A 21,706-nucleotide genomic window follows, 5' to 3' on the forward strand; every position below is an offset into this window, starting at 1 on the left:
CATAATAGTTGGGGGGGGGAAAGAGCTGATGGTAGTGATTTTTTTATATTATTTTTTTGGTGCAAATCCAACTAGTTTTCTCCACAGGAAATGTGTGCAGTAACATTTTCAGCTTGCAGGTGGTGCTGTTGTCATACATGTCATACAAAGTTATCCACACAACATGCTCCCTCCTGTGATTTCAGAGACACACCCACAGAGCCATGTGAGACTGGGAAAGAAACATCGAGTCAGCCACACCAGCCGCACTTGCAACCCTCAACACGGAAAACACCTAATTTACAAAACTGTGCCATCCCATCCTCTTACCTAGTTTGAGTGCTCCAGCCAGTCCTCTGATGACAGTGACCGGGTTGGTGGGATTGGTGCAGAACTGATGAAGGGGGGGGAAGAAGGCATCCCTCTTGTTTTCTAGCTGTATGTCAGACAGGAAAACGTGAACTGACTCCAGGCTTACTGAGAGTATCAGTGCATTAAAAAGGAGCTTAGAGTGTTTGTGCTTGTTAGCTGTAGCTAAGATACTGAGAATCAACAACATGATGAATACTTCTCCTTATATGGCACAGCTGTACTCACATAAATACTGGGTGTTGGGGGATTGAGTTTGTCCTTTGGCAGTGGAGGAGATGGCGCACGAGGGGGCCGTGGTGGGGGACACCTGTCCAGGAGGATGCTGCTGGTCGACAGGCCGTTCTTCCCCAGATTCCTGCAGGTAAAGAACACGAGATCATCACGCTGTGTATCGGCTTAGGTAGAAATCTGAAACATCAGTGCTTAGTGTGCCTCATTTTGTGAACTCGCCCTTCGCTCTCCTTCCCTTTATAATGTCTTGATGCCTTCTCAATCATCCAGGAAAGAAAATCTCCAAAAAGTTGATTCTGTTCATCTGGACGTAGCGTTTTGTGGGAGAAATGTTTCGTCACTCATCACTCATCCAAGTAACTTCTACTCAAGAAGAAAACTGAAGAAGTCACTTGGATGAGTGACGAAACGTTTCGTCCAGATGAACAGAATCAACTTTTTGGAGATTTACTTTCCTGGATGATTGAGAATGCAGCTCACTGAACTAATACAGCCAATCCCTCAACAAGTTTGTGCTCTCTGCTCATATTGCCTTCATGTTAAATGATTTTTTGCTTTTTAAAGAACTTACTTTAACATTGCACTCAACAACAAATAAATCCTCCCTAACAAAAAAAAAAAAGTAACTTCTTGGGCCAAATCCCCCGCAAGTAGGGGTGATGTGGGCTGCAAGTGGGCCCTGGGCCACAAGTTTGAGACCCCTAACATATACTAATATAGTGTTACCATCAACTGCTCATACACCTTTCATTCGTGCTTTGATGTTGCTTCTGTATCTGGAACCACTATTTCTAACTGCCCTGCTTTGTGACAGACACAAATCAATAAATCAGTAAGAAAAAAAGAAAAACAACTTTTGGTTTACGGTAATTTCACTAGAGGTTCATTGACACTTCACATCACTGCATGTACATCTCTTTATTACAAGTCTGACAGCGCATCCCTCTCTCTGTGCCACCAGTTAGCATTAGCTTTTGGGTCTAATGACTTTTGTGTTGGAAACCCTGCAACTTATCTAACTGGAAGGCAAACATGGATGATTTTTCTAAATTAGCTGCTTGTCATTCTGCTCTTAAATAAAACAAAACCCCCAAAAACACGATAAGGAGAGGGACCAACATGAGCGATGGCCTAACTCTGCATGACTTGAAGATTAAAGGCAAAAATGTCCTCCACATTTCTCTAAAGAAGGAAAGAGCGAGAAGAAACAAGTTTCTAGCACTGTGACAGTTACAAATCTATGTGGTTCACACAAACATTTAAGCACATGTACACTTCAGATCTCTGTCTGACATGAGTGCAGAGTGTGAATGATGCTGGGAGGGAGCTAAATGGTGTATAGTACGGGGTCAAAATATCAGGGCATTTTTAAATGTAACAAAGAATCAAGGCATTCCTCACTTTCACAACATGGTTTCATACATATGAATGTGTCTGCTGCATTAACCGACACGGTTTGTGTCGGTTACCCCAACCCTAACAGATAATGGGCAGGTGTTAGCAGTGAGCTGGAGAGGGCATTGCAGGTGTCTTTAGCTCTCGCGGTGTTTCAGTTTTAGATTTACACAATAATTTGTACTTATATAAACTTCTGTGACTAATTTATGGCAGGCTGAAAAGTTTGAAAAACTCAGAATTACACTTAAATCCAAAGCGGAGTAAAATGAATATTAATTTGGGCATGCACTATATTAACTCAGTGAATTCTATATGTGGTCTTAGCTTTACTGACTTCGTACCTGCATGCTTTGAGCATTTCACTGGAGCTGGGGTAGATGGAAACTGAGGACCAGGGAGCCAGGCCAGCAGGGCCAGAATGTCTATGAGGCCCCCCACAAGGCTCCACCTTCATTGGGCTCTGGGAGTCCTCCAGCCCCTTTCCATTGAGCGTGGGCCCCTGACTGTTTGTACTGGACGGGCTGTTAAGGCAGGGGAGGCTGTTAATGGTGTGAGGGTCTGCTGAACATGGAGAGGGCATCGCAGTGGCAGAAAGTGGCGAGGATGCCACTGAGTGCTCTGAAACTGGCTTGGTGGCGCCATTGAGACCTGGATGGACATTGTTCATTTTCTCTGAGGAAGACCCTCCGTGGTTGCTGTAGTTATTGTTATTGTCGTTACTGGTAGTATTAGCTTTTCCCTTTATCAAGGCTGAGAGAGGATTGTCTGAACTGAGCACGCTGGGGGCAGGAGAGCTGGGCAGAGACGCGCTGGCAGAGCCGTCAGTCACCCGTGGCTGGATGTGATTAGTCAATCCCTGCGCAGGGGTGGTGCTGGGACTATGCGACGTCCCTCCGGAATGCCTGATGGCAGCCTCCTGACCTGATGGCAAAGCGGCAGCTGCAGCACTGCTGCCGGTGTTGCCCCCTGAAGGCGTGGTGTCTTTGGTGTGGACCCCTGAGGTAGTAGCGGAGTGGGGAGGTGAGGACAAGTGGTTGGGGGTTGTCTGAGGGGAAGTGGGGGATAAAGACGAGGCAGAGGAAGAGGCAGTGCAGGGCCCAGAGGAATGTCCAACCTGATTCAGAATGCCAGATGATGTGAACGAGGTCTGAGGGGAGGAGGAAGAAGAAAAAGGGGGTTCTCCATTAGGACCTGCCGAATGTGAACCTGGACCTTTTTGAAGCCCCTAGAGAGAGAGTGAGACATACTGATTAATAAATGGTGCATTCAATGAGCCAAAATAATTCACATGAAAAACATGCAGAAACAAAATAATGCAGAAAGTGACATGTGCAAACGGTCTACAAGTTCACCAATCTAATCAGTCATTCACATGGCAGCAACTCAAAGTATTTAGGTGTGTAGGTGTGGTAAAGGTGACCTGTTGATGTTACAACCAACATGGACCAGAATGTCTGATGAATATTTCTTGCATCTTGCTAAATCTATGCCATTAAGAACTAAGGCAGTTCTAACAGCACAAGGAGGTCAAACCTGGTGCTAGTATGTACTCATTAAAGTGGCCAGTGAATGTGAATTGCTGTTGTGCAAAACAAAGCCATTTCAAAGCAGTCAACAGTGTACCTGAGTGGTAGTGTTGCGTTGTTGGCTCCTCCATGTCTCGTCTGCTTGACTGGGACTACTGGTAGTGCTGCTGGTGCTGGGTTGACTGGCGGCTTTGCAGTTGTGAGGTAGAGAGTTCTGCTGCGGGTAAGGCACGTTTCCGTTGCTTGCGCCGCCACCTCCCAGTCCCAGGTTGTGATTTTTGTCCGGGTGTCCAGGCAGCCCCGCTGAAGGACTTGTGGAACAGGATCCATTGGCTGTGGGCTGAGTGACACACGGGGGCCGGGTGGCTGTGTGATTGAGAGGGGAGGTGCGAGAGAAGCCTGCGTGGTGGGGAGAGGGCCCAGCCAATTCGCCGTTGGGAAGGCTGGGCCTCGGTTGGCCACCTGCTGCTGCCTGCTGCCGAATCTGATACAGGGCAGAGAATGAGAAAAGAGTCACACTTAACACAAACTGTTCTGATCAGGAGTTTACACACACACTTAATGTGAACACGAAGGCTTAGGTTATGTTGAGCTGTCAATTGCTGCTGTAAGCTACTCATTTTCTTTCACATCATTCACATATAAGAAAAAAAAGACACCTTCTTTCTCAAATGAGTGTGCTCATCAAAATGATGCTCATCAAAATCTAAAAGTGTCTCAACTGCCAAGGCCTGTGCACTTCCCTTTGGTGACCATGAAGGGCTACAGCAGGTAGTATCATGAAAAGGATTTGTTTCACAGCGCTCACTCATACAGTGGGACTCAAAGCAGACCTCACAAAGAAGATGGTAGATTTACACAAGCCAATCACTTCTCTTGTAGTCAAATTTTAAATGTAATTAGATAAACCAGTGTTATAAGTACGTGGTACAAGTGTGTGGCCACTCCAACCAGAATTATGCCAAAACTTATTCATGAAGACCAAACTAAGAGGTTGAGAAATCACTGAAATGCCTTGACATTCATGTCCATCATAACTGTATGTAAAATATAAACCTCCTACACATTAGCCAGTAGAAACTCACGTCACTAATAACCAAGGTAGCATGTGTGTACCTGCTGATGATGCTGCATGAGCGAGAACTGCTTCTCCAGCTGCTCCAGCATCTGCAACTGGTGGGGGTTGAGGTTTGCTCGGTTGGTCCGCAAGTGTTCCAGGTGCTGTACATTTCACAACAGTGTTGCATTAAAATTAGAAGATCACTTATTAAAGCTTACTACCAAATGCACAGGTAGCATTCCCCACACATATCTATTACTTGAGCAAGACACACATGTTTTAATTAACACCCAAATATATTTGGTTTATTAACTTTAGCATTTTTTGTGTATTATTTTCATCTATTTTGTCATCAATTTTCCTTTTCTTATTTCTAAACTTCAGTCATGATGACAAGCTAGCCCTATCCCTTTCTGTGTTTTTGTGGTGGCAGTCTCTGACACCATTCGACCTTGTCTCATTGTACAATCTTCAATCCCACCACCTCGGACAACAGGTAGCAACGCCCTCAGCAATGACGCTGAGCAGAATTAACACTACATCTGCAGCTGTAGTTCAAGACAATGGACTCAAAAGTCCAGCTGATTACATTATGCCAATATAAATTTGTCATTGAGTTTTGGCAATTAAAGTAGCTGCAGAGAAACACAACCTAATGGTATTTTTGTCATTTTTACCCATACTATATGGGGATTCTGAGATTGTTATCCTTAATGACAACTAACCTAAAAAGTAAAATAAAAAACATATATGTTAAAATTTTAAATGACTGCTTCAGTTATTTTCATATAAAAGTGTTACAATCTTTAAAGAGTTTCTAGGTTTACACTTGAGTTCCATGTAAATAAATAAATAAATGAGTAATTGGAATTTATAAATGAAACTGATGTCCAAGTACAATCCATGATCAACTTTATGAATGTGATACAGATGGGAAGCATGGAGGATATAAAGAAAAATGACAAGACAGGATAAAAATGTTAAACATACAATATCACGAGCTGATATAAGTGGTTCTGTGAAATGCATATAAACCCCCAAAGCGACCTCTTTGAGTATGTCTCATTTTAGCTAATAAAAGTCAGATGTCAGATCAGACTTTACATTTTCTTCTAAATCAGAATCATGTGTAACAGTAATAAAGTTTGATTTGGCAATTTTTTTTGTTTTGTTTTGTCTGTCTTGCATCCCCTATTGGGCTCCAACCTTGGATCTTTTGCATATTATGCAAATGTAAACCACTAAAATGTGAAGCCTCTGTGAAAAATAGTAATAATTACCAAATTAAGAAATGCATGTTCCTACCTGAAGCTTGATTTGCTGTTGATTGGTGGTGTTTCCCCACGAGTCTGCAGCACCCTGTAAAAGAGACACAAATATGTACCATGCACCATATTTTTAACTCTCCACCATCACACACAGTAGCATCCCTGGCTGTACCTTGGCTGGGCTGGCAGTGCGTTTCTTCTTAGCAGGACTGGCCTGCGGATCTGCATGATTGCTGGCAGACTGGCCTCCCTCCCCTTTACAGGCCTAAAAATGCATCAAAGACAGTTTGTGACTACACACTGGACTATCAACAACAGTAAAGCTGCCCCCCCCCCCCCCCCCCCAAAAAAAGTAAGCTAAAATTTAAAAAAATGAGCCAAAGTATCCAAACTTTCCCCACACTGAGATCAAAGGACAGGGTCCATACTACACATTTACATGCAAAAACATTGAGCATTTAAACAATGCTTGTATGGCAATACTCTGATATCAAATATGGTTTACCTTAATCTAAATAACTGAGATGGATTAAGGTGGTAATCAGAGTATTCATACTGTGATTATTATGTGAAACAATGTGCTATTTGTTGCATTTAGGGCTGTAACTGGATATTTGATAATGAAACAGTTTTTGTTGGGTTCAGGATTCAGATATGAGGAAATAAAAAGCCTTAGTTTCTGTGCCTAACTTCCCACTCTCTCTCAGCAGTGATGATCATGTTTCACTTAACCCCAATGTTGCCAACACAGCGACTGCCACTAGAGTTCTGTGACTTTCAGATCTCTTTAGCCTTTTCCTTCCAAACAATGCCTGGCAAACAGTCTATAGCCAGCAGTCGAGTGCTTTGCATCGGCCTCTTGTTCACCTGGCACTGACACAGCTCTCTCTCCCTCTCTTTCAGAATCCAAAAAGTAAAGCAAGCTTGAAGTGGCTCAAATCTGCATTCTTTGTAATGGCGACGAGGGGTGATACCTGTGGTTGTGAAATGACTAGTCTATGGATAAATGGCCCTCGATCCTGATGGGTTTAAATGCTTTTCCCACGAGCTTATGGGCTTAGTCACTCATTTCAGGTCACACTGAGTAAAACAATTTTGGTCATTTGACTAAAATCAGATTGCAGCCACTGTCTTTAATTCATGTGAATCCTTGATTATTCACAGTCTGTTACTAAAATCGTATTGAGAGCATCCCTAGTTGCTTTACAGGAAAGTAGTTTGAACATCTCATATTCTGTTCATGTAAAGTCACTAATGCAGACAGGATATCACTTGGTTCACTCTGATCAATACTTAGAATCACTGAAAATGACCTCATTATTATTGTGGCACAGATGAAGCATGATGCAAATATGGTGATTTGAAGCCAAAATGAGGACTTAAGGATTTTACTAACAGACAAACAGAAAAAACAAGAAGGGTTAAAACTGATGTGACAGTGGTGGAGTTGAGCCTCAGTCTTTTTTTCTAAGTCAGTTGTGGCAATCAAAACTCGCGTATGCCATTCATGACAAACACAGGTCAAATCCATGCATTCGTACTACTCGATATGCTATGCTCATTAGACATGCATTTTCAGCATTTTCTGTTGCAATGTCTGCATAAGATTTGTGCATTTTTGTAAAAAAGATAAAAGCAGTGTGGCATGATGAGTTCTTTGTAGAAATCCTTAGTAATTCTAACACGTGCCTTTTGATGAGAGAGGGGCTATGAAGGGAAACTGCACTTTAGCAATTAAGATTATTGCAAAATGGGCCTCACTCCAGTTCTTTCATGCTTTTTATCTTTGGATCCATATTGAACACTGATGCTAGCCAGAATTTTGGAAAATGACTATGATGTAGTTAAATCCTCTAAAAGTATGAGGGCAAGGCTTAAACAATCCTCTTCAATTTACAGTTTAACTAGTTTATAAGAGACTGGAGTTTCCTTTATAAGCTGGATCTCACCTGCTGTGTCTGTGCAGTGTTCAGGGTCCCCTGCCTGGACGTGAGCTCAGCAGGAATGGGTAGGCTCCATGCCTCCTCAATACTAGGAAGCATTTTACTCTTATTCTGCAGACTACCTGGTTGTAGGTTACACAACTGAGCCTAGGAGAAATTGTGTAAGACACAAACTTTAGTGCTGAACTTGGGTTGGACAAAAAAAAAAAAAGATACTAGAAAAGTTACTGCTCGTGTACGTGCTGTGATCAAAAAATCTTCAAAGGAGCCCGTTTAAAAAAACAGAAGAAGATAAAAACACTTTGGCTGGTTTTATTTGGCTGATCTCTGCTTCAAAGTCACCTTTTTGTGGATGTCTGAAAAGCTTGTAGCTATTTGTAGGTAAGCGGAAGTCCCATTTTGACCACTTGCACTTGCTAGTAGGGTAGATTGTGACACAAGACTATTTTCTGTAGCCAAAAAAAAAAAAAAAGTATTTTGCTTTGTATCTGCACACAGCCAGATACATTTCTCTGGTGTTATAGTAGAACTCCACACCAAGAGTCTGACTCTGGTGGCCAAACTCAGGGGAACTTACTCAATACTAAAAAACTCACACGCCCACTCTGGTTTTACCTCTCCTGAGCTTTTGACATGTTGTGAATTTTCAAGTGAAAACTGAAGCTGGCCCAGCACTCAAAACCACAGTTGGATCAGTTTAAAACTTGATTGGTTGATGTTTGCCGTCTTTGCTTGAAGATCGCAGGCGTGCAAGTGCAAGACGGGACTTCCAGAGAGCAATATTACAAATGCAGCCATGCTGAAAACATTCTGACCTCCACAAAAAGATGACCTTAAAGGAAAAATTACAAATTTGGTAAAGTTACATTTTCTTGGGGCAATTCTCAGATGTTTTTGATCACACCTTATATAGGTGATATACTAAAATGTTCAATGCCATGAAGGAATGCTTTACAATAAAGTGAGGGGGAAACGCCAAAACAAAATACCAATATGAATTATTATTCATATCTCTGTTACCAGAAATCAAAAGGACAAACACGCAGCCTGCAATTCAAAAAGCTGATTGCTTTGGCAATGTTTGGCACTTAACACGTCACTTTAATACACGCACACACCAAAATGCACAACACGTAACAAAGTGCGTTGGGTTTATGTAAAGGCCAGCTCTACCTGCAGCAGCTTGATACGTTGTGTGAGTGCAGCAGTGTTGAGGCAGGCCTTGCTGCGAGTAGCGTTGATGTAGCACTTGATAGCGTCGTGCGGCTGGCCGCAGGATTCGTAGAGAGTGCCCAGATCCATCCAGGCGGCGGCGTGGCTGTGATCCAGTTGAACAGCACAGATGTAAGCCTGCAGTGCATCCATAGGCTGGTTCTGCTGCTGGTAAAGCACCCTGGACCCAGAGGCAAAGATAGGAAATTATTCTCTTGCCATCTTCCAGGATTTAGGTCATTATCCTCTTACAAACTCACAGTTCTCAGGGGACCTAATCTGTTCTTCATAATTCTAACAATAGATCCTTTCACACTTTTTCCATGTCCTCTATGCAGCTGCTGCTTCTCCACCAGCCATTTTGAGTCAGACCTAAAGAGCTTCACCTTCTTCGTTGTGACCTTAATCATACTTCTCAGCATAGCCAACACATGACAAATTTTGCTCTTACCCTATAGAGCACCAGGTGTCAGCACTGGCCTCCGATTTATCAATGGACTGCCGGTAAGAGATGAAGGCATCCTGCACCTTCCCAATACTGGAGTAGCACCTTGAGGAGAGGAGACAAAGAAAGAAATAAGGACCAAAGAACAGTTGAACTACAGGGAGTGCAGAATTATTAGGCAAGTTGTATTTTTGAGGAATAATTTTATTATTGAACAACAACCATGTTCTCAATGAACCCAAAAAACTCATTAATATCAAAGCTGAATGTTTTTGGAAGTAGTTTTTAGTTTGTTTTTAGTTTTAGCTATTTTAGGGGGATATCTGTGTGTGCAGGTGACTATTACTGTGCATAATTATTAGGCAACTTAACAAAAAACAAATATATACCCATTTCAATTATTTATTTTTACAAGTGAAACCAATATAACATCTCCACATTCACAAATATACGTTTCTGACATTCAAAAACAAAACAAAAACAAATCAGCGACCAATATAGCCACCTTTCTTTGCAAGGACACTCAAAAGCCTGCCATCCAAGGATTCTGTCAGTGTTTTGATCTGTTCACCATCAACATTGCGTGCAGCAGCAACCACAGCCTCCCAGACACTGTTCAGAGAGGTGTACTGTTTTCCTTCCTTGTAAATCTCACATTTGATGATGGACCACAGGTTCTCAATGGGGTTCAGATCAGGTGAACAAGGAGGCCATGTCATTAGTTTTTCTTCTTTTATACCCTTTCTTGCCAGCCACGCTGTGGAGTACTTGGACGCGTGTGATGGAGCATTGTCCTGCATGAAAATCATGTTTTTCTTGAAGGATGCAGACTTCTTCCTGTACCACTGCTTGAAGAAGGTGTCTTCCAGAAACTGGCAGTAGGACTGGGAGTTGAGCTTGACTCCATCCTCAACCCGAAAAGGCCCCACAAGCTCATCTCTGATGATACCAGCCCAAACCAGTACTCCACCTCCACCTTGCTGGCGTCTGAGTGGGACTGGAGCTCTCTGCCCTTTACCAATCCAGCCACGGGCCCATCCATCTGGCCCATCAAGACTCACTCTCATTTCATCAGTCCATAAAACCTTAGAAAAACCAGTCTTGAGATATTTCTTGGCCCAGTCTTGACGTTTCAGCTTGTGTGTCTTGTTCAGTGGTGGTCGTCTTTCAGCCTTTCTTACCTTGGCCATGTCTCTGAGTATTGCACACCTTGTGCTTTTGGGCACTCCAGTGATGTTGCAGCTCTGAAATATGGCCAAACTGGTGGCAAGTGGCATCTTGGCAGCTGCACGCTTGACTTTTCTCAGTTCATGGGCAGTTACTTTGCGCCTTGGTTTTTCCACACGCTTCTTGCGACCCTGTTGACTATTTTGAATGAAACGCTTGATTGTTCGATGATCACGCTTCAGAAGCTTTGCAATTTTGAGACTGCTGCATCCCTCTGCAAGATATCTCACTATTTTTGACTTTTCTGAGCCTGTCAAGTCCTTCTTTTGACCCATTTTGCCAAAGCAAAGGACGTTGCCTAATAATTATGCACACCTGATATAGGGTGTTGATGTCATTAGTAGGGGTGCAACGATATTCGTATCGATATTGAACCGTTCGATACAGTGCTTTCAGTTCGGTACGCATATGTATTGAACAATACAACATTTGTAATTTATTTTATCAATTTTCCTTCTGACGATGCTGTCTGTGTTGAGGCTCAGTGAATCTGCATTCGACTACTCCGCCTAGGCTCGACAGTGCAGCCTAGGCGGAGTAGTCGAATGCAGATTCACTGAGCCTCAACACAGACAGCATAGTCAGAAGGAAGAGCGCAGGGCAAGCTAGCGAGACAGAAGTTAAGCTCTCCTTGCAACAGGCAAATTGAACCTCATTCAGATCTGGCGTTTGGAATTATTTTGGTTTTCATGTGACGTATGACCCTGAAGGTAAGCGAGTCATGGACTAAAGTAAAACAGTATGTTGGATGTGCCATGCAATGCTCAATTACATTGGTGTGAACTAGTGTGTTAGCGCAGTTAGCTTGTTAACGTGTTGGCCGTCTAGCCCCATGCACGGAGCGATCGGTGGTAGCTCGTTAACGGAGATTTGCCGTGTTGTGGCGTTAAGGTCATTTCAACGAGATTAACCTGAAAGCACTAGTGGGAACACGACGAATATGACTGCACATTTACGCCTACATCATCCTAGTGCAAAGACAAAAACAACAAGCATGCTACTAACTTTAGCCGAGTCATTTAGACAGCTGTTAGCACATGATTCTCCTTATGCTGCTGAGAATATAGCCCAGAAGAAGCGGATAGTATAGCTTTTATTTTGGAAAGAGCCATTTCTCTGTAATAAACTCTCTTTTCCAAAGATGAGTGATTCCTCAATCAGATACAGGGCTCGCAAAATCGCTAGCCCGACGTCCCGGAGCTAGCGATTTTTTCAGTCGGGCTACCAAAATCTATCTCTGCCCTGCCCGTCGGCCTATTGTAGGAAAAATATATGTCAATGCTTTTGCATTCTTTCAGAAATGTAGCTGGGTAATTATGTCATTGGCATCGGTGAGCCACTGTCAATATGTGACATATTGAAATCGCGTTTGAATTTGCGCTTGTTTTTTTGCTTTCACTTTGCAATCGTGCGAACTGTGTATAGAGAGCGACAGCACTGATCTGTGAGTGATGATAATTTGTGCACCAATTCCTCTGACATCGTCTTATTAATCGTTAGCTTACTATGCAAACATGACAAGTGAAATCTCCCGCAGCAAGCTTAAACATGTGAGAGGTTGATCGCGCAGAGAATCGCTGAGCTTATGTGAGTGAGTGTGTAAAAGCATTTGAGTTCTGCTGAGCCAAATAAGACAGGTCAGGGTGAAGAAGTGACAGCCAAAGAAAAGCTTACCACAAAACGGAGAAGTTATGACAAATCAGACTATAAGGCAAAAAGAAAGTGCAGCTTTATGGTTTCATGGACAAAAGAATTTCTGTGGCTGCAATATGATGAGCTAAATAACCAGGGCTGCATATAAGTGGTCCGCAGGTGCGCATTCGCTGTCAAAATAAAAAACACGCACAAGGGTTAGGGTTAAATTTAAAAACTGTACTTTTGAGTTAAAATATTTATTTATAATTTTAATAAATGACAAATAAAAAATGCATGAACATTTTTTTTGTATCGAAAAAATATCGAACCGTGACACCAAAGTATCGAACCGAACCGAACCGTGAATTTTGTGTATCGTTGCACCCCTAGTCATTAGACCACACCCCTTCTCATTACAGAGATGCACATCACCTAATATGCTTAATTGGTAGTAGGCTTTCGAGCCTATACAGCTTGGAGTAAGACAACATGCATGAAGAGGATGATGTGGACAAAATACTCATTTTCCTAATAATTCTGCACTCCCTGTATAAAAATATGACTGGTACCATTCTGGTGACCAATTTCTACCCTAAAGCAGACAATTCAGGGTTTAGTTTGATGTTTGTTTTTAGGAACAAATTGACTGATGTGAAAACATTCAGAAGACAGTTGGGCATCTACTGGTTATGTGTCAGTTTACGCTTACACAGCCTACATACAACAGTTTATGTTGTAGTTTAAAATACAACACTACAAAACTTCAATACAGTACTAATACAGTGGTTTGCAATGCTACCTTGCATCTCATCCATCTGCAACATTGTATAATGGAGAGGAGGGTTGCTAGACGGGACATGTAAATGCCTTTGTGCATTAAATTTAGTTTAACCAACTAGTTTTTCTGTTGCCAACTAGCAAAGGGAGCAACATTTAGCTATCTAGTAGATGTTGCTGAGGAAAAATCTGCACTGAACTTTGTTCCAAAACATATTCGCTTTCTATCTTTCTTCATGCATCTTAGCCCGCTTTTAAGACACCTTTTTACACCAAGCCCCTTGATGTGCAATCGACCGAGTCAAGTTACTTAAATTAACCAAAAACTGTCCTGTAGAATTTCCTGGGCTGTGAAAACCACACAAAACAGTTTTAATCATTACTGTTTGCCCATGCATAAATGTAAGAACTCATGACAGAGACAGATACATTTTCCATGCTTTTAGGTACTTTTTAACTAACATACACACGTCTGTGAAGGTTCTCAGTCATCCAGGTCATCGTAGTCTAAGGTGCTAGAAAAGAAAAGTGTCTGGAATTCTTTACGTTTCCTTGAAGACGATACACCTCTCATCTCTGAAAAGTTTTGAGATCCCTTCTCATACACCTTAAAGCCCACTCACATCCTGGGCCATTTGACCTTAATAAATCACATGATAGGGTGGGGCTAGGTTTCATAACGGGTTCACCCGAAACCTTGGCTGATTGTGAATCTCACACACACACACACACACACACACACACACACACACACACACACACACACACACACACACACCTTGGCTCGTATGATTAGGCAGAGGATCAATAGGGGGTCCGTGGCCATCTTAGGGACACTCCCAATAGGGCTTAAATCTGGGACTCTCCACCGATTGCACTTATAACTGAAAAAGCTTCTTGGATGAGAGGTGAAACGTCTTCAAGGAAACTCCAGGCGCTTTTCTTTCCAAGCTCCTTAGACTACCAAGCACATGGTATCACTCAGATGGCTATATCAAGAGCAAGAGCAGCTTTCAGCTTCCAAGCAGTAGAAAAGCTTTTCTACCTAAACAGCTACTTGCCCTAATGAAAGATCAATAATTGGTCACATAGGCTTGTAAGGCTTTTAATAATTGGCAAAATATTAAGAATGCCTGCTGTTTGCCCAGATCTGGTGAGTGAAATTCTGGTATTTATTAGTCTGCCGGTTAGCACCAATTACCAGACGTGTGTTGCTAATCTATACAGTTTACACATGCAGCCTGCTAAGGAAGCTGGTAACGCTACACACTGTCCACGTATGATCAACTGTTTTAAAGTTGAGGCTTCAAAACACAGAGTCAAAAAACCAGTGCAGATGGTGTTTTATGGTGAAGTGATTTTACAGTGTTGAATGCTGACTATTGTGCAGCAAGTTTCAACTTATTTTCCTGAATAACTAGAAACTCTTTCAGTCGGTGAACTGAAAAGCACCCTGATCCAGAGGAAGGTCTATTTATGTGGGTCATCAGGCAAGGCCGATTCTAGTGCACCAACATAGTGACTCAAGTAAAGACTGCTTAGTCTAAAAGGAATATTATGCAAAGACCAATAACCCAGTTAAGGGATGCCTTTTTTTTGTTTTTTCCCTGCTTAGGCTGTAACCTCAAGGACAGCATTGGCCCCATGGTCAAGACTGGGCATCTACTACATTCAACCGAAACAGCAGCACAGGAGCATGCATTTTAACATCCTGAAGCATTAGCTAGATTTTAAGGTTGCTAAAAAAAGAAAAAAAAATTATCTTGTGATGCCTTCTAACAGTGTTATGTCATGTTTTTGGCAACAAGTGGTTTTTTTTGTGATGAAAAGAAGATGACAACTAAATAAAAACTAATGAATTTGAAGAGATGAGATCCGATTAAGTTGTGCAGAAAGGTGGGACGTGTTTGGAAGTGATCCAATCAGAAATAATCTTCATATACAGTAAGGTCAGCCAAAAGACTACGACTAAAACTAAGAATTTGCCGTCTAATTAAATTTGACAACACAAGACAAGATAATACGCAAACAGCTGCGTCCTTTGCTTTCGTACCTGCCAAGAAAGTACCAAGACTGGCCAGAGTTTGGGTCTGCCTCTAAAGACTTTTGCAGACACTGGATGGCATAGCTGTCCTTGGTGCCTTTATCCCCCAACTGTTCCACTGTGTGATGCATCCAGCCTGAGAAGAGCAAAACAAAACATCAGCCTTCACGATTCAACTGTAACACACCTCCTGGCTTTGTTTTTTTATTTAGTGATGATTACATACCAAAGGAGAATACAAGTGTTATAAATCAAAATCCACATTTTTTTTTAAATGTAATGAAAAAGGTAAGATTTCTGATAAGATTAAGTTCTGTCTGCCAAAGGAGAAAAAAAAAAACAGATCAAATAAATAAAAACTTGTTACTTCCTGAAACTTTAATGAGAGTAACAGTGGAAAAAGTCAAAGAAGCAGTTATATTCAAAACGCTTAAACATCTGATATGAACCAGCCTTTACAAACAGCTCCTCCCTGCATTCAAGCACACACACGCACAAGTGTGTGCACACACACGCACAAGTACGTGTGCGTGCACACACATAAACTGGGCAATTTCAAGCAAACACAGAGGCTCAGGAAGACTGTAATGAGCAATGACAAACCTCCCACAGCTCTTCTCCTATACACCTGTGTAACCACATATGCGTACTTATGTGTACTTGCGTTCCCGTGTACTCATGATACGTCATCAGTCGGAGACCAAGTACTGTTCCAATTCAAAGTACGCATCAAGCCGAGAACGCAAAAAATTCCCGGATGTGTTCTCACTCCGCCTGTTTTATCGAGTGCGCCTTATGTATGAATTCTGGTTGTGCTTACTGACCTCGAACCTATTTTTGCGTGCAGAAATCTGTTAAAAAATGTTTTGATGGATTGTCAGAGCATTACGGCTGCCGTAGTGAGGAGCTTCGCGGAGTAATCTGGGTCCAAAACTCCGTCGGCTTCAGGTCCCAAAGTCAAACGAACACAGAGTTAAAAACTGTCTAAATCCTTTCATCAGCGTTGCTGCTTTACCAGGTGTAACAATTAAGTTTAACATCCATGAAAACAGAATTTATTCAATTTAACGGAGTGAGAAGTTAGCAGGAAGTTAGCTCGCTAGTTTCCACCTAAACATGACATACCATGTTCTGACTGAGAGATTTTTGAAACTAATTAAAACGTACAGCTCTGCTACCACTTCCAACATAAACAAAGACAGAAAACTAAACAGCGATGGCGTTTGCAGGGTTACTGAAGTTGGACTACCTGGTATATAATGTTGTGCTACGTGATTAGTAGTGATACAGCTATGTTAGCATAACATTAGCACAGTGAAGCTGGAGGATGAACGCCAACGTTTTTTCCACTCGATAAAAGTTAACGTGAGGGATTCTGGTGGTCAGGGACAAATGCAATCGCATAGCAGGATGCTGTACACGGGCCAAACAGTCAGGACAACAACTGAGATTATTCATCCACAATACAAGGTTAGTTATTAATATACTGCAACAACATGGGAACAGAACAGCTGCGAGAGAATTCAACATTAATGAATCAATGTTACGGAAGTGGAGGACGCGCAGTGTTTGGCTTTCCCCATATTTAAAAAGTGCTTCATCTCTTTGCCATTACTGTCGCCTGGCATAATTTGCAGATGATAATGGTTGTAGCCGCTGCGATGCTTTCGACCAAAACAGGCGCAGCTTGATGACATCATCAACATACGCTATCACGATAGAGCGGTATAGTCAGAAAGTGGTATCGTTTCTATCGTATATCGTTTATATCGCCCACCCCTACTTGACAGCAATCTATGGCAATTCCTAGTGATCTCACAAGGTTGGCAGGGCTATTGCAAGCATCGTAAATCATCTGTAATGGGAAGTTTTAGCCAAAAACCAATTTCCAGCAAGTCCTGATAGGTACAACAGTGGCTACCCACAACTATATACAAACATACTAAGCCAAATACACCAAACAAACTAATCTGTGCGCCTCACTACCTTGGTTATCTTGGCATTTTGGTGAACCTGTGCAAAGTATACTGTCAGTTTCTGCTGTGGTCTTCTGCTGCTGTAGCCCATCTGCTTCAAGGTTCAACATGTTGTGCATTCCTGCCTTGGTTGTAACCGGTGCTTATCCCGAGTTACTGCTGTCTTTCTATTAATTCAAAACATTCTGGCCATTCTTCTCTGACTTCTGGCATGAACATAGATAACTGCTGCTCACTGGATAGTTCCTACCAGACCAGTCCTCCTGGCACCAACAACCATGCCATGTTCAAAATCACTAAAATCATCTTCCTTCCCCATTCTGATGCTCAGTTTGGACTACAATAAGTCATCTTGTTCTCACCCAAATACAACGAGTTGCTATTCTGTGACTCACTGATTAGATATCTGCATTAACAAGCAGTTAAATAGGTATAGGTAATACAGCAAGTGTATATAGAAAATTTACCAACAACATCACAGCGTGTGTGGTTCTTTTAAAAAAAAATTTTTTATATAAATGTATGAAATCTTTTGATTAATACTGACACACACACACACACACACACACACACACACACACACAGAGAGAGAGAGAGAGAGAGAGAGAAACCAATGCCTGAGTAAATAAAGCCAGAATTATTTAATCAAACTAGATAAAAATCCACTTATTACAACATTTGATGTAAAAATACAACGATTTTAGCAATCACTGGTTGCAGATGGTTTTTTTCCCCCATTCTTTGCAGGATGGTAAATGGTAAATGAGCATGCAGACTAGGGGAAGCCGGGAATCGAACCAACCGAGCCTGAAGATACTTTCAGCCAGTTTAATCCGGTACATTTCACATGTGGACATGAGCATCGGCCTACATCAGCAAAGGTCACTCACCAAGTTGTTGCAGTGTGGTCGCCTTCACTTGTGCAGGAAGATTTTCCGTCTGCAACAGACTTTCATACGCTTCCTTCGCTGCTCTGTATTTCTTCTGCGGGGAGAACAGGAAGAGGAGGACAAGCAAGAGAAGTAGACATGGGGGTTGTTTAGGCCAGACAGGAAAGCCAGTGTTTTATGGTTTTATCTAGACAGACAAAGACTTTAAAGACCTCCTCACACTCATAGTGTCCTTCCATACACAGACAAACACACGGGGGGAGGGAGACTCAACAAGTCTGGCAGGTGTGTGTGTCTGCACTAAAATGTTTGTGTGCTTTAACAAAAATCTGGGGAAATCTGAGCTGCCTGCTGGTGAACCAAGGGTTTGTTTTAACTTAGTGGGCTTACTGACCTTTTGTCTAGATCATCAGGTAGAGTAATGTCAGTGCATGGACAGAATCTTCTCTTATCAGGTCTAAAATAGCCTTTTAAAAACCAACCCACCAGACTGTGTATGTGCAGACCTTGCACATACAGTCTGGCTCTAGACTCTTCCTGTCTGCACACAATAAAAACACCTCTGGGCAAACACTGACACTTGGGCACACAAGCGAGAGAGATTCTTTAATGTTCCTTCCTGTGTCGACTAATGATTGTCATTAAGGCTGAAGGCAAATACAACCAAATGAACAGCTGCATTTGGAACTACTACAACTGAAGAATTGCAATGGGGGGGGGGGGGGGGGATTGTTGGTAATGAAGCCCTGCCATTACCTACAAGATCTGACATTTAGAGTCATTTAGTTTTAGATAATACTTGAACAAACACTGTTCTGTAGTTAATTGACACATTTTCCAACAGGTCCTGATCATGTTGTTTCAACATGATAGTAACAGTAATGGTTCTTATATAGCGCTTTTCTACTCTACCTGAGCACCCAAAGCGCTTTGTACAACATGCCTCATTCACCCATTCAAAAAAGCACTTTTTTCTATGCCTAAGTGCTTTCTACCTGACATACACACATTTACACTCTGATGGATGCATCAACTTGGGATCTGTGACTGGAGCAGCCAGGGATCGATCCAACAACCTTCCACTTAGTAAATAACCTGCTCTACCCCCAGTGCAGCATATTTTCATAATGGCATACTGAGGAGTGCATTAACATATTCAAACTTGGCCTAAACAAGGCAAAGGGACAGATACATGTAAATAAAAACAATACCTAGATATAGTAACTCATCGACACCAGTGGTCTAGTACAAAGTAGGGGTGTAATGTACCTATATATACCCTGAATCATTCCCAGCAGCCTTTGAGCCAAACAATAATAGTTAGAAGTTAAAGCTTTATATTACTGGTGTTGTTCATCATAATTTTTTAATAATTGAATTATTTTATACTTATGAATAAACAGTACAGTTGTTCTTATAAGCCACAGTATCTGAGTTCTTAAAAAGGCTGGATTACACTGAAGGTCTTCCCTTGTCAGAGAAATTGTTAAATCAATATAAAGTTATAGCAGGTGCATGATGCTATATTAATTGAGTACAACATGAAATTGTTTGGCCCACATTTATCGATTGCTTACCTGGATCTCATATAAATGAGCGATGTGGAACTGAACTGTGGGGGTGAGAAATTAGAAATTAGTGAAATAAAACAACAACAAAAAAACCCAAACAAAGAGAGAAATTAAGCTAGATAATGGCTCCATGAAGCTCAGTGGGTACAGACTGCTAGCACTATGGAGCACAGATGGGAGGGGGAGTAGGACACTTTCCCCAGAGTGTACATGTAATCTGAAATCACAGTGTGTATCTGCAATGTGCTTGAAAGCACTTCCAGCTCGCTCTCTCTCCTTGTGCTGTCTCCTAGGCAACCCCAGTCTTGGGCAGAGTCAGCAGGGAAACAGCAACAGAGAGAGAGAAAAAAAAATCTGCTCTGTAGAAATATTCCTATGCCCTTTCAATATCTGTTACATACCACTAGCAACACGGCCCATCATATGTGATCATACTTTACGTTGTAGCGTGTGACTGGTTGGCTGGAACAATTATAGCACCTATACTTACTTTCAGCTTTGGACAAAGTGCAGAGTTTGGAGTCGATCAAAGCCAGCTGAAAATGCTGCAGAGAGGGAAAAAATGTAATCATTTTAGTGTGAAAGCAAATTCACACAAATCAAACATCTCTGTGACAAGATTAAAAACAAACAAAAACGATTTAACCGAGAGCACAGAGCACAGGAGTGATACTTTTAAGGAAATCGTGGAGAAATTTCTATTCTTCTCCAGCTAATGTGCATTACCCAAATCCCCAGCATTCCTAATAAACCATAAATGAACTCCTGCCACTGCAACAAGAGAGGACACAGAGCTGGAAAAGCTAAGGCGCAAATCTCACCCCTCCTTTCTCCTGTCCAACTTGTCCTCAAAATGAGACGCTGATATCCAGTGGCAGGCTATTAATGGCATCCAATTCCATCATCTGAACTACGGTTTCTGGGTAAGGCAGATGTCTGCAGAGGCCAAGGCGTGCCACAGTACCAGGAAATGCCTTCTATATGGGGTCACTGAACTGATTAGCCCAAGTCACACAGCTCTTCTGGCCTTCTCGGACTCCCTTTAGTTCTTCCACAAAATGCCCAGATGTTGCTGACACACTGCTGTAATTTTAACTGTATTCAAGTTCATTATACGAGAAAGTGAAATGTAAATTCCAGCAAGATGTCCTGTCTATAAGTGGCTTCAAGGTGACAGTTTTCATTGCAGTTTATTTCGGTAGTTAACTAATCTGCCAATTTTTCTTCAATTAGTCAACGATCATTTCACTTATGCTTATCTCCACTTCCAGTGGGTGAACCTCCTCTTCTAGGCTCCAGTGTTTCACCTAGTCAAGTCTTCCCACCTGTGAATATCACTGTGTTGTCTCGGCCCACAGCAAAATAAAATAATGACCCAGAAACTTGTACTAATTACTATTCAGAATAAACACTAATAATAATGTGAGAAAAAAAACAAAAACCAAACAAACTAGCATACAGGAGTAGCTACATTATCGCATTTCACTCTTTAGCTAACAAAACTGAAATGGTGTTCGCTTAGCAAGCATCATGCATGAGAAGGTTCTGATAGGTAATCTAACATAAACATTACTGGACAAATTTGAACATAAAGTATTAACGCGATGCACTGAACTCCCTAAAACTGAAGCATTCAGAGCTGACGTCACAGCTCCAGGGTGCCGGCGTTTTAAATGCTCGTGCACAGCAGTAGTCCTGTCGTGGAAGGAAAGTGCCAGTTTGGACACTCTGCAAATAACTTTTGTTTAAAATCTCAGTTTCTATTTTCTTCTGTCCTCCTGTTTTGCCGTTCGCGCTACGTTCTTCTTCGTTAGTATTATCTGCAGTCTTGGCAGACGATATAGGCGATACTGCCCTATAGCTTCCTGTAGTGTATTGCAGTTACAAAAATAAATTTATGATATGATGCATCGACAATAAAATTCCCCCATCAATTAATTTTTATAGTTGATGTCATCGATTATTTGGACGAATCACTGGAGCCCTTTTTCAGTCCCTAGGGTTGCTGCACTGTAACCCTATGCAGTCCCAAATGATGCTTTGTGCATTTAAAAAGGCACCACTAGAATCTGGGTCAGTAAAACCTGTCAGCACCTGAGCACGAGGAAAATCCCAAAACCTTGAACTTCTTTCAATGGCACGCACACTTTTG

At 41.9% G+C, this 21,706-nt stretch overlaps 1 protein-coding gene across 1 annotated transcript in view; it reads right to left on the reverse strand.

Annotated features, from left to right (window-relative positions):
• Positions 1-21,706, reverse strand: part of kdm6a (lysine (K)-specific demethylase 6A) — a 49,758-nt gene that overhangs the window by 2,645 nt on the left and 25,407 nt on the right. The window contains exons 7-20 of the mRNA XM_082509329.1: positions 20,045-20,099; positions 19,561-19,595; positions 17,984-18,077; positions 15,127-15,253; positions 9,441-9,539; positions 8,951-9,170; positions 7,784-7,924; positions 6,007-6,099; positions 5,872-5,925; positions 4,623-4,727; positions 3,604-3,990; positions 2,322-3,205; positions 577-706; positions 310-415 (exon numbers count right to left, since the gene is read on the reverse strand). Of these exons, the coding sequence (XP_082365455.1) occupies positions 310-415; positions 577-706; positions 2,322-3,205; positions 3,604-3,990; positions 4,623-4,727; positions 5,872-5,925; positions 6,007-6,099; positions 7,784-7,924; positions 8,951-9,170; positions 9,441-9,539; positions 15,127-15,253; positions 17,984-18,077; positions 19,561-19,595; positions 20,045-20,099 (2,530 nt within the window). The remainder of the gene's footprint in view (positions 1-309; positions 416-576; positions 707-2,321; positions 3,206-3,603; positions 3,991-4,622; positions 4,728-5,871; positions 5,926-6,006; positions 6,100-7,783; positions 7,925-8,950; positions 9,171-9,440; positions 9,540-15,126; positions 15,254-17,983; positions 18,078-19,560; positions 19,596-20,044; positions 20,100-21,706) is intronic.

The sequence above is a fragment of the Aulonocara stuartgranti genome (genome assembly GCF_965226115.1).
Source record: "Aulonocara stuartgranti genome assembly, chromosome: 16".
Lineage (NCBI taxonomy): Eukaryota > Metazoa > Chordata > Actinopteri > Cichliformes > Cichlidae > Aulonocara > Aulonocara stuartgranti.